Below are 13,119 nucleotides of genomic sequence, written 5' to 3' on the forward strand. Positions count from 1 at the left end.
TATACGGCAGTTGTACCCTTCTGGCCTTTGGCTCTCGGTCAGCATTCCTTGCTGAATATGTAAAACAGTCTAATGCCTTGCCTTTGAAGAGCTGTAAGACGGTTTCAACCCGAAGGACCCTTGCCAGACAGTAATGCAAACAAATTATTCACTGGGAGTCAAAAAGAGGGGGGTGGGGCTGGCATATTCTTTCTTCCCTCCACCACCACCCCCTTTAAGTCTAAACTGGTGGCTGGGCTCTGTTTTCATGTCTTGCGAGGTCCAGCAAAAATAAACAAATTGCCTCACTGCTTGTCTTTTGAAGTTTCCCACCGCGTTTGAATTCAACGAGTGCTTTCTGATCACCGTTCTGGACCACCTCTACAGCTGTTTGTTCGGGACATTCCTGTGTAATAGCGAGCAGCAGAGGGTAAAGGAGGTAAAATGCTTGGCTTTCTTTCCCCTGCCCGCCTTGCTCTGTTGCTAGTTTGACAAAGCCCGTATAGGACTGAGAAGTCTTCCTTGCACAGTAGCCCAAGGGCTTGGCGGCTGATCAACAGAAATCAGAGCCGGTTCTGCCAAAGAGCTAATCGATAACAGCCCTTTCTGCTCGAGACTAGAGGTACCGAGGGTGGGATTTGGTCCATGGGAAGAAAGGCCTATGGTTGTATCAGAATCCAGTAGCTTCCACTACTAGTTTTGGATCGTGTTGCCAGTTCCCCAGCGGAGGATGGGAGGGTAGGGTTGCCAGATCCAGGTTTGGAAACTCCTGGAGATTTGGGGAAGGAGCCTGGTGAGGGCAGGAGCCTCAGTGGGACACAATGCCACAGAGTCCACCCTCCAAAAGGTCCATTTTCTCCAGGAGGAAATGACCTCTGTAGTTTGGAGAAGAGCTGCAATTCTAGGAGATCCCCAGGTCCCATCTGGAGGCTGGCATCCCTACTTTTGGAAGGCTTCTTCATTGCTTTGGATATAGGGTTGCCAGGTCCTTACCTTCTGCTGGCGGGGGGCTCCAGCCTGCTCCCCCGGGTCTTCTGGCACATGCACTGCAATGACATCACCTGGAAATGACTTCATTGTGCTGGGCACGTCATGCGGGGGACGCTCTAGCATTTGGCCAAAAACTCTGTGGTCACCATAGAGTTTTTAGCCAAATGCCAGAGCATCCCCCGCGCGATGATGTCACCTCCGGGTGATGTCATTGCACCGGGCACGTCAGGCGTGGCGGGGCTCTTCAGGGGCAGGGCTCCTCCCGCTGGCCAGCTAGCCGGCGGCAGATTGGGGGCTCCAAAATCAGAGGAACCCCCGCCCACATCGGGGAGATGGCAACCCTATTTTTGTGTTATTACACATGTCTGGGAGGCCTGCTGTGCCCAGGGAGCATGATACTGTTATTACGCTGCACATCCTTGCACTGTTGAAGGCTACTGAACTGTTCAAACTCACCACTGTGGGGTCTAAGGTCAGGAATCCAAGAGGCTCTGAAGCTTTTTCTCACATTTTAAAATCCAGCCCTTCCTTGAAGGAGCTCAGGGTGGCATACACAGTCCCCTCCTGTTCTGTATTAGCCTCACAACAACCTTGTGAGGCAGGTTAGGCTGCGAGAGAACGACTGGCCCAAGGTCACCCAGCAAGCTGCCATGGCAGACTGAGGATTTGAGCCCAGCTCTTTTTATTTATTTATTTGTATATCTATCTGTCTATCTCTACCTACCTACCTACCTATATAAATCTCAATGCAACTAGGAAACTAGCACTGCAGGGAAACTAGCTACTGTGCTTGGATTGCAGGACCCTTCTTATAAACACTGAAGCCAGGCCAAGCCACATGGGGCAACTCTTTGTTTTGTTGGCCTCACCTTTAAATTGGGCCTAAGTTCGTAAACCTGACGCTATTGATGTGGGCTACTCTGAGGGATTATTGCCCCCAAAGCGGAGCTTAAATGTAATAAACAGGTGGGGACCTGCAAGAAACTTGCGGGGAGGGGGCATTCCCCACCCTTTGCTTCCTCCCTCTCCCCCCATGCCATTCCTTCCTCCTCTCTTCCTCCCCCACCCCCTTCTCAAGCAATCCTCTTACCCCCCCTCCTCCCCTCACCCCTTGTATGTCAGCCTCCCCTACCTCCCAGCCCTTCTCAATGTCCCCCCCTCTTTTCCCCAACCCATCCTCGGTCTGCCTCTCTCATTCTCTCCCCCCCTCCTTTCGACAATTCCCCTCCCCTGTCTCTTCCCCTCCCTCAGACAGTCCCTCTTCTTTTTCCCATGGGAACTACAGCAGTGGCAAAACCCCTGAAGCTGCCTTAGCCGTGACCCGTTAGGAGCTGCAGTAAAAGCCACCACGCCAGCTGCAGGGCTCTCTGGGAGCCATCGCACGTGCACAGATAACTTTTTGGGTTGGGGAGGATTTAACACACTCCCCAACCCCCCAATGTATTTTTAGAATCTTAAGATTTTTCTGCAAACCTGGGAGGGGGTCCCCCACGTGTGGAGAAAAATCTCCTTTCTTTCAGCGTGGGCTCGATCTGCGGATTTGGGTATCCACAGATCTGCCCACACTTGAGAAATGGATATATAGATTATTAGAGAGTTGTCTTTTTCCCCCCGCCACATAGCTGTCCTCTCAGTTTTCCTGGAGAGTTGCTATGGTTTTGAGTTCCACAGAACCATGGTGCTTTGGCGGTTTAATACTGCCCCGTGTGCCAACTAAAGCATTTGCATTGCTGTTCTTTGCAGGGCCTGCCAAACAAGACAGTGTCGCTGTGGTCCTACATCAACAGCCAACTCGAAGACTTCACCAACCCGCTGTATGCCAGCTACACCAACCATGTCTTGTATCCTGTGGCAAGCATGCGCCACCTAGAGCTTTGGGTGGGCTACTACATTCGGTGGAATCCACGGATGAAACCACAGGTGAGCCGATTCAGCAGACAGGAAGGAGTCAGGTGGAAATCCCCCACCCCGCTTGCTCCCCCCTCGATACGTTTTCATGGTTTCCAAGTTGCAAGCAACAAGCCTCTCATCCATTTATAATTCCGGTTTGGGAAATCTCAAAGTGTCTGGTTTTGTGTGTTCATTCCAACATGCTGGTGCTTTGAGGGTGATGCAGAAGTGGTTTTCTGGTTCGCAAGAGTCCTGATAAAATGGGGGACAACAGATCACTGTCAAAGATAGGGTATTAGTGGCTAATTTTGTAAACAAAGGCTGTGTTTGTTTACTCCCCAAGCCTGGATGGGGTGGGACCAGGGTTCCATAGTAGCCCATCTGCTTTGCTGTAGAAGGTCCCAGGTTCAATCCCTGGCATCTCCAGATAAAAGGATCAGGTAAGAGGTGATGTGAAAGACCTACCTGAAACCCTGGAGAGCCAGTTTGGTGTAACGGTTAGGAGTGTAGACTCTAATCTGGGAGAACTGGGTTTGATTCCCCACTCCTTCTCATGCAGCTGCTGGTGTGACCTTGGTCAGTCACAAGTTCTCTCAGAGCTGTTCTCTCATGAGCAGTTCTCAAGAGAGCTCCCTCAGCTCCACCTACCTCACAGGGTGTCTGTTGTGGGGAGGGGAAGGGAAAGGAGATTGTAAGACGCTCTGAGACTCCTTCAGGTAGTGAAGGGCGGGGTATAAATCCAATCTCTTCTCCATCAGAGTAGACCAGACTGGCTTTGATGAACCGATCGTCTGATTCAGTATAAGGCAGGTTCATGCATTCACTTATAAGAATGTAAGGAGAGCACTGCTGGATCAGACCAGTGGCCCACCCAGTCCAGCGTCCTTTTTCACACAGTGGCCAATCTGTTGCCCTGGAGGACCAACAGCAGGGCACAGAGGCCAAGGCCTTCCTTGATGTTGCCTCCTGGCATTGGGTTTCAGAGGTTTACTGCCCCCAAATGCAGAGGTTCCCATAACTCATCAAGACTACGAGCCATTGATGGGCCTAATCCCCTTTTAATGAGCCATTGGTGGGCCTAATCCCCTGAGAGCCAGTTTGGTGTAGTGGTTAAGTGCGCGGACTCTAGTCTGGGAGAACCGGGTTTGATTCCCCACTCCTCCACTTGCAGCTGCTGGATGACATTCTATGGTCTAACATTCTATGATTCTATGAACACAGCAGAAGGGAACTTGCCCGGAAGAATAAAAAGAAGCTGGAGCCTCCGTGCTCAGACTCACCACTTAAAATGGGCCTCCAGAGAGGACTACAGCTGATTGACAGATAAAACCATTTCAGAGCTTGCCGCCTTGCTAAAAAGATGTACACCAAAAAAACCTACACGCAGCTCAGTTCATATATTTACACAGCTCAACGCTGTATTGCTGCTCTAAAGCACAGCGGGGGGCTCCATCAAACGACACTCTCCATAATTTTGAGGCCTGCGTTTTCCTTGGCTTAAGCCCTAACGCTGCACAGCTGTTAGTGCTGCCTTTTGCAACGGGTCTCGAAGAAAACTCGGAGGGGACACAGGACTGACAGGGCCTCGTCCTGAGCTCTGGGCCAGCTCAGTCTTACCAGGAACCATCTCGGAGCCAAACCATGAAGTTCTGCAAATTGAGCTTCCAGGGGGTTTGTTTTCCTGTATGCTGCAGGGATGCCTGGAAATTTATATCCACCTCCACTGTACAAAGGGTAGGGGGTGTTACAGCTGCTCCCTTCCCCACTTTCCCAACCTGAACTTAGTCAGATCATGGGGGGGGGGGGGAGGAAGGGTTACCTCAGTGCTTAGTTCTTGTGGCCCTTTCTTACACGCCCAGGGAAATGCCGATTGCCACTTTGGGGTCAGGCAGCAATTTTTCTTCAAGCCAGATTGGCCAGGGATCCTGGAGGGTTTGGGGTGGGCTTTTTTTGCCATCTTCTGGGTGTGGAACACTGTGGGTGTGTGTGGGGGAAGTATTCGTAAATGTCCTGCATTGTGCAGGGGGTTGGACTAGATGACCCTTGAGGTCCCTTCTAACTCTATGAATCTATGAAATGGCCTGCTGGAGCTGCTGTCTGCTCTATTGGAGGCAACCGTACCGGCCTCCATCACACCTGCTAGACCCTCCACTGCACCCCAAGGCTGCTGCCAGTAAATGCAGGCTCCAGTCTCAACAAGCCATTGTTCATGGTCAGGTAAGCCTGCAAGAAGATGCCAGGTCCTGTTAAGTACCATATGGGTTCAAGCTGGTCTCTTCTTTATTGTATTAATTCACTTCATTTATATCCCACTTTTCTTCCCCAAGGGGGCCCCAAAGCGGTTTACATCATTCTCTTCTTCTCCGTTTTATCCTCACGACAGCCCTGTGAGGTCGGTTAGGCTGAGAGTGTGTGACTGGCCCAGGGTCACCCAGCGAGCTTCCATAGCATGAGGGAGGATTTGAACTTGGGATGCCCAGATCCTAGTTCAAGTAGTGGAGAGCCCCCCCCTGTCCCCAACCCTGCAGAGCTTTAGTAGTGATTTTGGAATAGCTGCTGCCAACCCAGGGCAAGAGAGCCAGGTCATCTCCCAGGACTAGGGAAGATCTACTCCCTTACATCCTCCTACAGGAAAGTGCCCTCGCCCTCCCAGTAGCAATCAGCTGGATCCCCCTTCCAGAGAGACTGCTTGCAAGGAACGAAAATTCTTCAGCACAGAATCTTCACTTGGCTGCCACTGCACCAGCTGATCTCTCTCCGTTCCCGCCTCCATCACAAAAATCTCACACGCACGGAGCGAGTGACAGAAGGTCCGTCTCCTCCCAAAGGAAAAGGCTGCTTTTCCAGCGCTGCAGGCTGCAGAAGAGAAGAGGTTGGATTTATACCCCGCCCTTCACTCAAGAGTCTCAGAGTGGCTTACAATCTCCTTCCCCTCCCCACAACAGACACCCTGTGAGGTAGGCGGGGCTGAGAGAACTCTGTCCAGAACTGTCCTTGAGAGAACAGCTCTGCTGGAACTATGGCTTGCCCAAGGTCATGCAGCAGCTGCAAGTGGAGGAGTAGGGAATCAAACCCAGTTCTCCCAGATTAGAGCCTGCGCACTTATAAAAGATCTAGCCTTTATAAGAAACATGGGGTTTCTTTGCAGGAGTTGCGGCCCAGTTTAAAGGAGACTCTGGATAAATGCAGGGCCCCACAGGTGTGTTCTTTTGCCTCAGCCATCTGCATACTTTAAAATCAGGCCTAATTCCCAAGATGAAGAAGCCGCATGGTTGAACACTGACTGTCACATGCCGGCAACCCTCACATGGAACATCCTATATGTGTTTGCAGACGGAGGGGCCAGAGGACTGCTGGAGCGTTCCCCCCTGTCTTCAGGCTGCCTCCGCACATTGCTATTGCACTACCATTGCACTATGGAGATAGATCAAGATGCGTAGCCATGTGTCAGGGGTCATTTTGTAGAAAAAGAGGTGCAGGAGCTCATTTGCATACCTCATTTGCATCATTTCCCTTTCCCTCATCTGGGGAAGGGAAAGAAAGGCATTTAAATCCGCCGGGGGGGGGCACCCCTGGGCTCCTTACTGCCAGAGCGCCGTTCTAGTGCGTTCCGGCAGGAAATGACCCCAGCCATGTTAGTCTGATTGTGGCAGTCGAAAAGAGCTCATACCCCACCACAAATCTTGTTAGTCTTTAAAGAGCAGGAGTTCAGTAGCACCTGGCTTCCAAAATCAGTGGCAGGGTAGGAGCTTCTGGGGAATGAGTGGTGACTCATGAAAGTTCCTGCCCTGCCACAAGTTTTGTTAGTCTTTAAGGTGCTACTGGACTCTTGCTCTTTTCTACCACCATTGCACTGTTCACTTCCTGGACTGGTGTGGCCCCATGGAGGCGAATCATTCCTGTAAGGCAAAGATGGCACAAATATCTCACTGTGGGGAAACCTCTTAGGAGCTGGCACCTGGTGCTCTGGACCTTCATGTGTGTAAATGGAAATTCACTACTCCCTAGATGTGACCGGTGCTCTCTGCACGGATTCAGAAGCAGTGGGGCAGTATCCTGCCACAGGCTAGAGGAAGTTCCTCCAGCTGAAAAAGCCTTCCTTGAACTTCAGTGACTCTTAGAATGGAATCATAGAGTTGGAAGGGACCTCCGGGGGCATCTAGTCCAACCCCCTGCACAAGGCAGGAAATTCACAAACACCTCCCCCCCCAGACACACCCCCAGTGACCCCCAAAGGAGGGAGACACTGAAATTGGAGGGAGTTTCCTTCGGTTAGCTTCAACTTTTGCTTAGGGAAGTGGCAGGATGCAGGCCAGTGCTGTTACTCTGCAACTTAGTTTTGGCACTGAAAATGAGGTCTACAGTGAATCTCCTTCCCCCGTGTTTATAGCTTCTCCGCCTAGCCTGAGCACCGTGCTTCTTCTTTTTGGTTTGTCTGTTTTTTGCTGTAGGAGCCAGTGCACCATCGTTACAAGGAACTTCTGGCAAAACGGACAGAACTCCAGAAGAAGGTGGAAGAGCTCCAGCGGGAAATCACCAGCCGGCCCACCCCGTCCTCCGAGAGAGCAGGCTCTCCCGCTCAATGCGTCACTCCTGTCCAGACCGTCATGTAACCGACTCTTCAATTCGGCATCCCCCGGGCCCCATCCACAAGAGGCATCTTATATTTCAGAGGAGGAGGTGGTTAAAATGGAAATCTCTCAAGCCAGAAGGCGGCACCCTCAGCGTCAAGAACAGCTTGCTTATTATGCCACATCCCTCTAGGGCATTTTGATTAGTCTTATAACACTATAAAGGCTTTTCTTTCTTTCTTTTTTAAAAAGGCCTCTTATAATGAGCCCCCAAGAAAGTTAGCTTTTATCGGGAAGCAATCTGCCCTGGCTCCCGAGACCGTTTAACTCAGTATGTTCAGAGGTCATTCTGGTGTGGAACTTAGTCGCAAGCCGTGTTGTGCCGATGTCAGACAAATGGACCTGGATGCAAAGAGCTCCATGGGGAAATCCTGGCACCTGGTGGGTCTGCTCCTGTTCCCACTCCCACCTGCCAAGAAGCTCCTTCCCAAAACAGTCACAGGTGGGCTGCAGCACAGCACAAAGATCTAAAGTCTTCGGGGAGTGGGGGGGGGGAATCAAGCCTTTTTGGTGAGCCTGCGCAAGCACTTAAGCGCCCCCAAGGAGTTCTTTGGATTCCTAATCTTCGCCGACCGAAAGAACAGTTAGCGAAGAGGAGAGATCAAGACCGTCCACTTTGTCGAGTTGAGTACTTAAGGGAGGGTCAGGCACGTTTCAGAGTCAGCCGCCCCCCAATCCTTGCCCCCCTCCCTTAGGAGTGGCACATACAGCACCAGCATCGTAGATATGAAACTAGCACGGCATCGGCTTCGTGACAGCACAGGGCATGTTCCATATAAAGGCGGCGCTAAGTGCTGTGGGTGCGTCGCCTCTGTCTCAGAGGAAGGAGTCTTCTGGAAACTGCGGGCAGCGGGCCCACGGGAGAGGACTCGGCTCCGCTCCTGACTTGTGGTATCAAGGGCTAACAACATCGGTCGCGCATTGTCCACTGCACAAGAGACTCTTCTCGCACTTCGACTGCTCTCTATACAAGGTTTTCCTGTCATCAGTAGAGCTGTTGCAAGTTTGGTATCGATGAGGATAGGTACGGTTGGCTGGAGGTCTCTGTGTACATAACAGCTAACCCATGTCCCAGTGCTAACAAAATGCATTATTTAATAGCAGAAACATCTTCTTATGGAAAAGAGCAAGGGTCCTGCATTGCTTCTCATTTTCCCTTTCTTTAGACCCAGCAGATGTATCATAACATCTTTATGACACAAATATCAACACTAGCGGGGGGGGGGGGGGGGGGATGATGGCATCAATATGGGCTTCTTGTTCTGCCACTTGCCCTACCTGGAATCTCTCATGCTGCCACTACCCGGAAACTCTCCGTTCTCCCACTACCCCTACCTGAAATCTGTCAGTTCTGCCTTGGATTTTGCATTGCAGCAATCGGCAAAGTCGCTACAAATCCCGTGGAGAGACGCAAAATGTGTTTGTTTGGTGTTGTTTTTAAACTGGTGGGGTGGGCGTAAATAATTCTGATGGAAGAAGCGGAGAATAATAACTATTCTAACTCAAGGACCTTCTGCACGGACAGGAAACGTATTCAAGTTGTATCGCGTAGTAGTAGTCAGTGGGTGGTGCAGTTTTGCTTTCTGACATTCTGATAGCTGCCGTTTCAGTCTGGGAAACTTGCAGTGGCTTTGAAAAGGAGTGTCTTGTACCGTCGGGCAGGCACACCTCCGTTGTATTCCGTTGGCTTCAGTGATAAGTGGGTGCGTCTTTGATGCTGACCAAGGTGCACATTGTAAAGTCCTCCCTGTTGTGCCAAAGTAATTCCCAAGGGCCAGTGTGGTGGTTTGGAAGTTGAGGGAAGCATCACAATCACCAGTAAGATGAGCCAAAGGCAATTTTGGTTTTGCAAGTGGAACGAGCTCTCCTCCTCCAGTCAATTACGGGAGGCAGGCTTAACTCCCTCCCTTTCCCCATCAGCCTCCCAAGGACACCCTCTTATCCCCCCCTCCCCAATAATGAGACTGGTGTCCATTGACTAATCCAGGGGAAATGCTTCACTGAAGACTGCTGTTCCAGCAATAACACTTCACCCCCCCAGAGGAATCCCACTGAGTGGGCATGAAATGTGCTCTTCTCCCTCCAGAGCTGGTCTTGCTTCATCGTGATGCACCCTTTGCCACTCTTGCTAGAAGAGAGCCATCCCCTGTATCACTTCTGTCGATCCTACTTGAGGCCGGTGGGCCCCGTCGTGGGTTCAGGTGGGCTTGTATCCCCAGAGCATTTTTGCGTACTTTCTTCCCTTTCCTTTGCCTAGTCCAGCATCTGGAACAGAGGAGCCAGTTCACTATGGATTATGGTTTGCTTGGACCCGAAGAGGTACACCACGTATCACTCGGTAAAATTCCTGGTCTTTTTACCTCGATGTCTCCCTCCCCCCCATGGGTTTGAAGCAGGGTGCACAAACTGGGAGCCACTTAGGTGTAGTGGTTAAGTGCGCGGACTCTAATCTGGGAGAACCGGTTTTGATTCCCCACTCCTCCACTTGCAGCTGCTGGATGACCTTGGGCAAGCCAGAGCTGTTCTCTCAAGGAGAGTTCTGGAAAGAGCTCTCTCAGCCCCGCCTACCTCATAGGGTGTCTGTTGTGGGGAGGGGAAGGGAAAGGAGTTTGTAAGCCGCTCTGAGACTCCGAGTGAAGGGCCAGGTATAAATCCAATCTCCTCTTCTTCTACAAGAGTTGCTTCAGTGTGTAAATTTCACCAGATGCCGCTTGTCACATAACAGTACTGTGGGTAGGGCTAGTCTGAAGATCTGCGGCGCCTGTTGTTGAAGCCATCACTTCTTGTTCTGTTCTCAGTGCATATGGGAACAGAAGGAACGGCAGCATCTTCTGATGCTGTTTTTAAATATCTGAACACCACCCACAGGCCCCAGGCCTCTTCTTTTGCTCTCTTTATTTCTCTTGAGGTCCCCCCCCCAAGGGTTGCCGACCCCCAGGTGGTACCTGGAGAGCCCATGCTGTTAACAGTTAATCTCCGTACAACCAAGATCGGTTTCCCTGGAGGAAATGGTTGCTTTGGAGGGTGGGCTGTCTGGCATTACACCCTCCCCAGGGCCCCACACCAATGTTCCCTCTAAGCTGTGGCGTCTTGTGAGCAAAAATTCTACTTTATGAGCTACTGGCATTAAAGTAGTGAGCGAGCGATTTGGCTACTGCATAAATTAGTTTGCTCTGGAGCCATCCTTCCTGAACAGAGACAAAAATGTGTGAGCCAGAGGCTAAAAAACTGTGAGCTAGCTCACACTAACTCAGCTTAGAGGGAACACTGGCCCACACCCCCAAGTTGCCAGGTATTTCCCAACCCAGCGCTGGCAAACCTATCCCGTACAACTGGCAAACGATAGGCTAACCTTTGAGTTTCTTTTCTTTCCATGCTCCTATTGGGCGGATGCTTAAGTCCTCCAAACCAATGTGTTTGCCTTTCCCGGGACACAGTGGGATTGTAGAAAGGGGCAGAGGAAATGTTGTGTTTTCATCTCTCACAGGCCACCACCCCACCCCACCCCGTGTCCATGTGGAGGTCTGCGGCACCCAAGAAAGCCATTATGGTGTCGAGAGTAGTGTTGGGTGCAGATTCAAAGGCCCACGCGGCCACGAACCTCACAGATTCACACTCTTACAGGGCTGCTGGAAGACGAAAGACAGGAGGAGGAGAACTCTGCAGAGTTCCTTGGAAGGAGGATGGGATAAAAACGTGAGAGAGGAAGTCCGCCTGCCGGAGAAGGTGGCTTGGGGAAGCAGTTGCAGGAAGGATTGAGTGCAGATCCTTTCCAGCCTGTGTCTGACTCTGACAGGAGGGATATGCCATCAGTTTGGAGGGAACCACAAGTACATTGCCCTGAGCGAGTGGGGGGGGAAGATGCAACGTGGGCCATTGGATCTCAGGTCTGGAAGCTGGCCCCCTACGGCTTCGAGGCTGGGATTCCCAAAATCCTTCTGGACCTTTTCTCAGTCATCACCGCTCCCAGTTTCCTGGTGCTTTCCGATTAGTCAACCACCTTCACGGGCACAGATTGCCCCACTGACTGTGTTGCAGGCAAGACTGAGGTCATAGTAGGCAAGTCACTACACCAAACTGGCTGATATGCCATCAGTTTGGAGGGAACCGCAAGTACATTGCCCTGAGCGAGTGGGGGGGAAGATGCAACGTGGGCCATTGGATCTCAGGTCTGGAAGCTGGCCCCCTACAGCTTCATCGAGGCTGGGATTCCCAAAATCCTTCCAGACCCTTTCTCAGTCATCACCGCTCCTAGTTTCCTGGTGCTTTCCGATTAGTCAACCACCTTCACGGGCACAGATTGCCCCACTGACGGTGTTGCAGACAAGACTGAGGTCATAGTAGGCAAGTTGACTTGGGGCTGTGCCTCCTCGACGAAGGGTCACCAAATTAAGTCCCCTCTTGTTAGCTGCAGCATCTGGTCTTTGTTACTGGGAGCAAAGCGCACATCTGTTTCTTCGTGAAGTAGTGGCACGGAGAACGGAATGTCCACTTGGGGGCAGACTTACTCTGCACTTGTGGTAGAATGAGACAGTAGAGAAGGGCTGAAGAGACCTGCAATACGTTTGCCAAATGTTTCCCAGCAGGGGGGGAAAAACACTAGCACTTCATTGTGAAAGGTGTCCAAGCCTGCCCTGTTCTGCTACCTTTCTGCTTGCAGGGCACTTTCATGTAAGGAATCATCCACGGTAGTTTATAAAGTGATGGTCCATTCAGTCACTTAGTTCTGCTTTCATCACATCTGTAGACCAAGTCCCGGGGAGCTACCCTGTCTTTATTTATGTAAACTAGGCTTTCAACGATGCCTTTGGTGGGGTGGGGTAGGTTGCTGTTTTTAAACTCCGTTATTAACTATGTATCATCTCTCTCAAAGAAAGAGATAAATGGAATACCAAAAAACTTGTTTCTTTCCTGCTCCTTTCTTGCTTCAATTGATATTCTGCCATGGGGGGGGAACACTAGCACTTCACTATGAAAGGTGTCCAAGCCTGCCCTGTTCTGCTACCTTTCTGCTTACAGGGCACTTTCATGTAAGGAATCATCCACGGTAGTTTATAAAGTGATGGTCCATTCAGTCACTTAGTTCTGCTTTCATCACATCTGTAGACCAAGTTCTGGGGAGCTACCCTGTCTTTATTTATGTAAACTAGGCTTTCAACGATGCCTTTGGTGGGGTGGGGTAGGTTGCTGTTTTTAAACTCCGTTATTAACTATGTATCGTCTCTCTCAAAGAAAGAGATAAATGGAATACCAAAAAACTTGTTTCTTTCCTGCTCCTTTCTTGCTTCAATTGATATTCTGCCATTTTTATGCGACAGTCAAGGTAAGTGAACCCAGAGTGGTATATTTACAAGGTTCGTTATCCCACACCAGTCCCCCCCCCAAAAAAAAACCCAACAACTTTATTGAAGAGTCTGTACAATAGAGGGATCTCACAGATGCATTGGTCCTTTGACTTACCAGGAAAGATCCCAACAGGCCATTAGTAGCCTGAGCCAATTATTCCCTCCCTTTTGCTTCTGGCAGTGCTGTAGGGACAGCTCACCTTTGAGCTGTAGGGTCAAAGAAGCATGCTCACTTCAGGTTAAAAATAGAGGAACAAACAACAGACTTGTGGAGGGGCCACAGC

The 13,119-nt window shown here is 50.8% G+C and overlaps 1 protein-coding gene across 1 annotated transcript in view; it reads left to right on the forward strand.

The window, feature by feature from the left end:
* MTMR2 (myotubularin related protein 2) overlaps positions 1 to 7,499 on the forward strand; it is a 74,282-nt gene extending 66,783 nt beyond the window's left edge. The window contains exons 13-15 of the mRNA XM_015418852.1: positions 305 to 418; positions 2,713 to 2,889; positions 7,311 to 7,499. Coding sequence (XP_015274338.1) covers positions 305 to 418; positions 2,713 to 2,889; positions 7,311 to 7,472 — 453 coding nt within the window. The 3' untranslated portion in view covers positions 7,473 to 7,499. The remainder of the gene's footprint in view (positions 1 to 304; positions 419 to 2,712; positions 2,890 to 7,310) is intronic.
* The last annotated feature ends 5,620 nt before the right edge of the window (positions 7,500 to 13,119 follow it).

Source organism: Gekko japonicus, unplaced genomic scaffold (genome assembly GCF_001447785.1).
Source record: "Gekko japonicus isolate JY-2015 unplaced genomic scaffold, Gekko_japonicus_V1.1 scaffold1687, whole genome shotgun sequence".
Classification (NCBI taxonomy): domain Eukaryota; kingdom Metazoa; phylum Chordata; class Lepidosauria; order Squamata; family Gekkonidae; genus Gekko; species Gekko japonicus.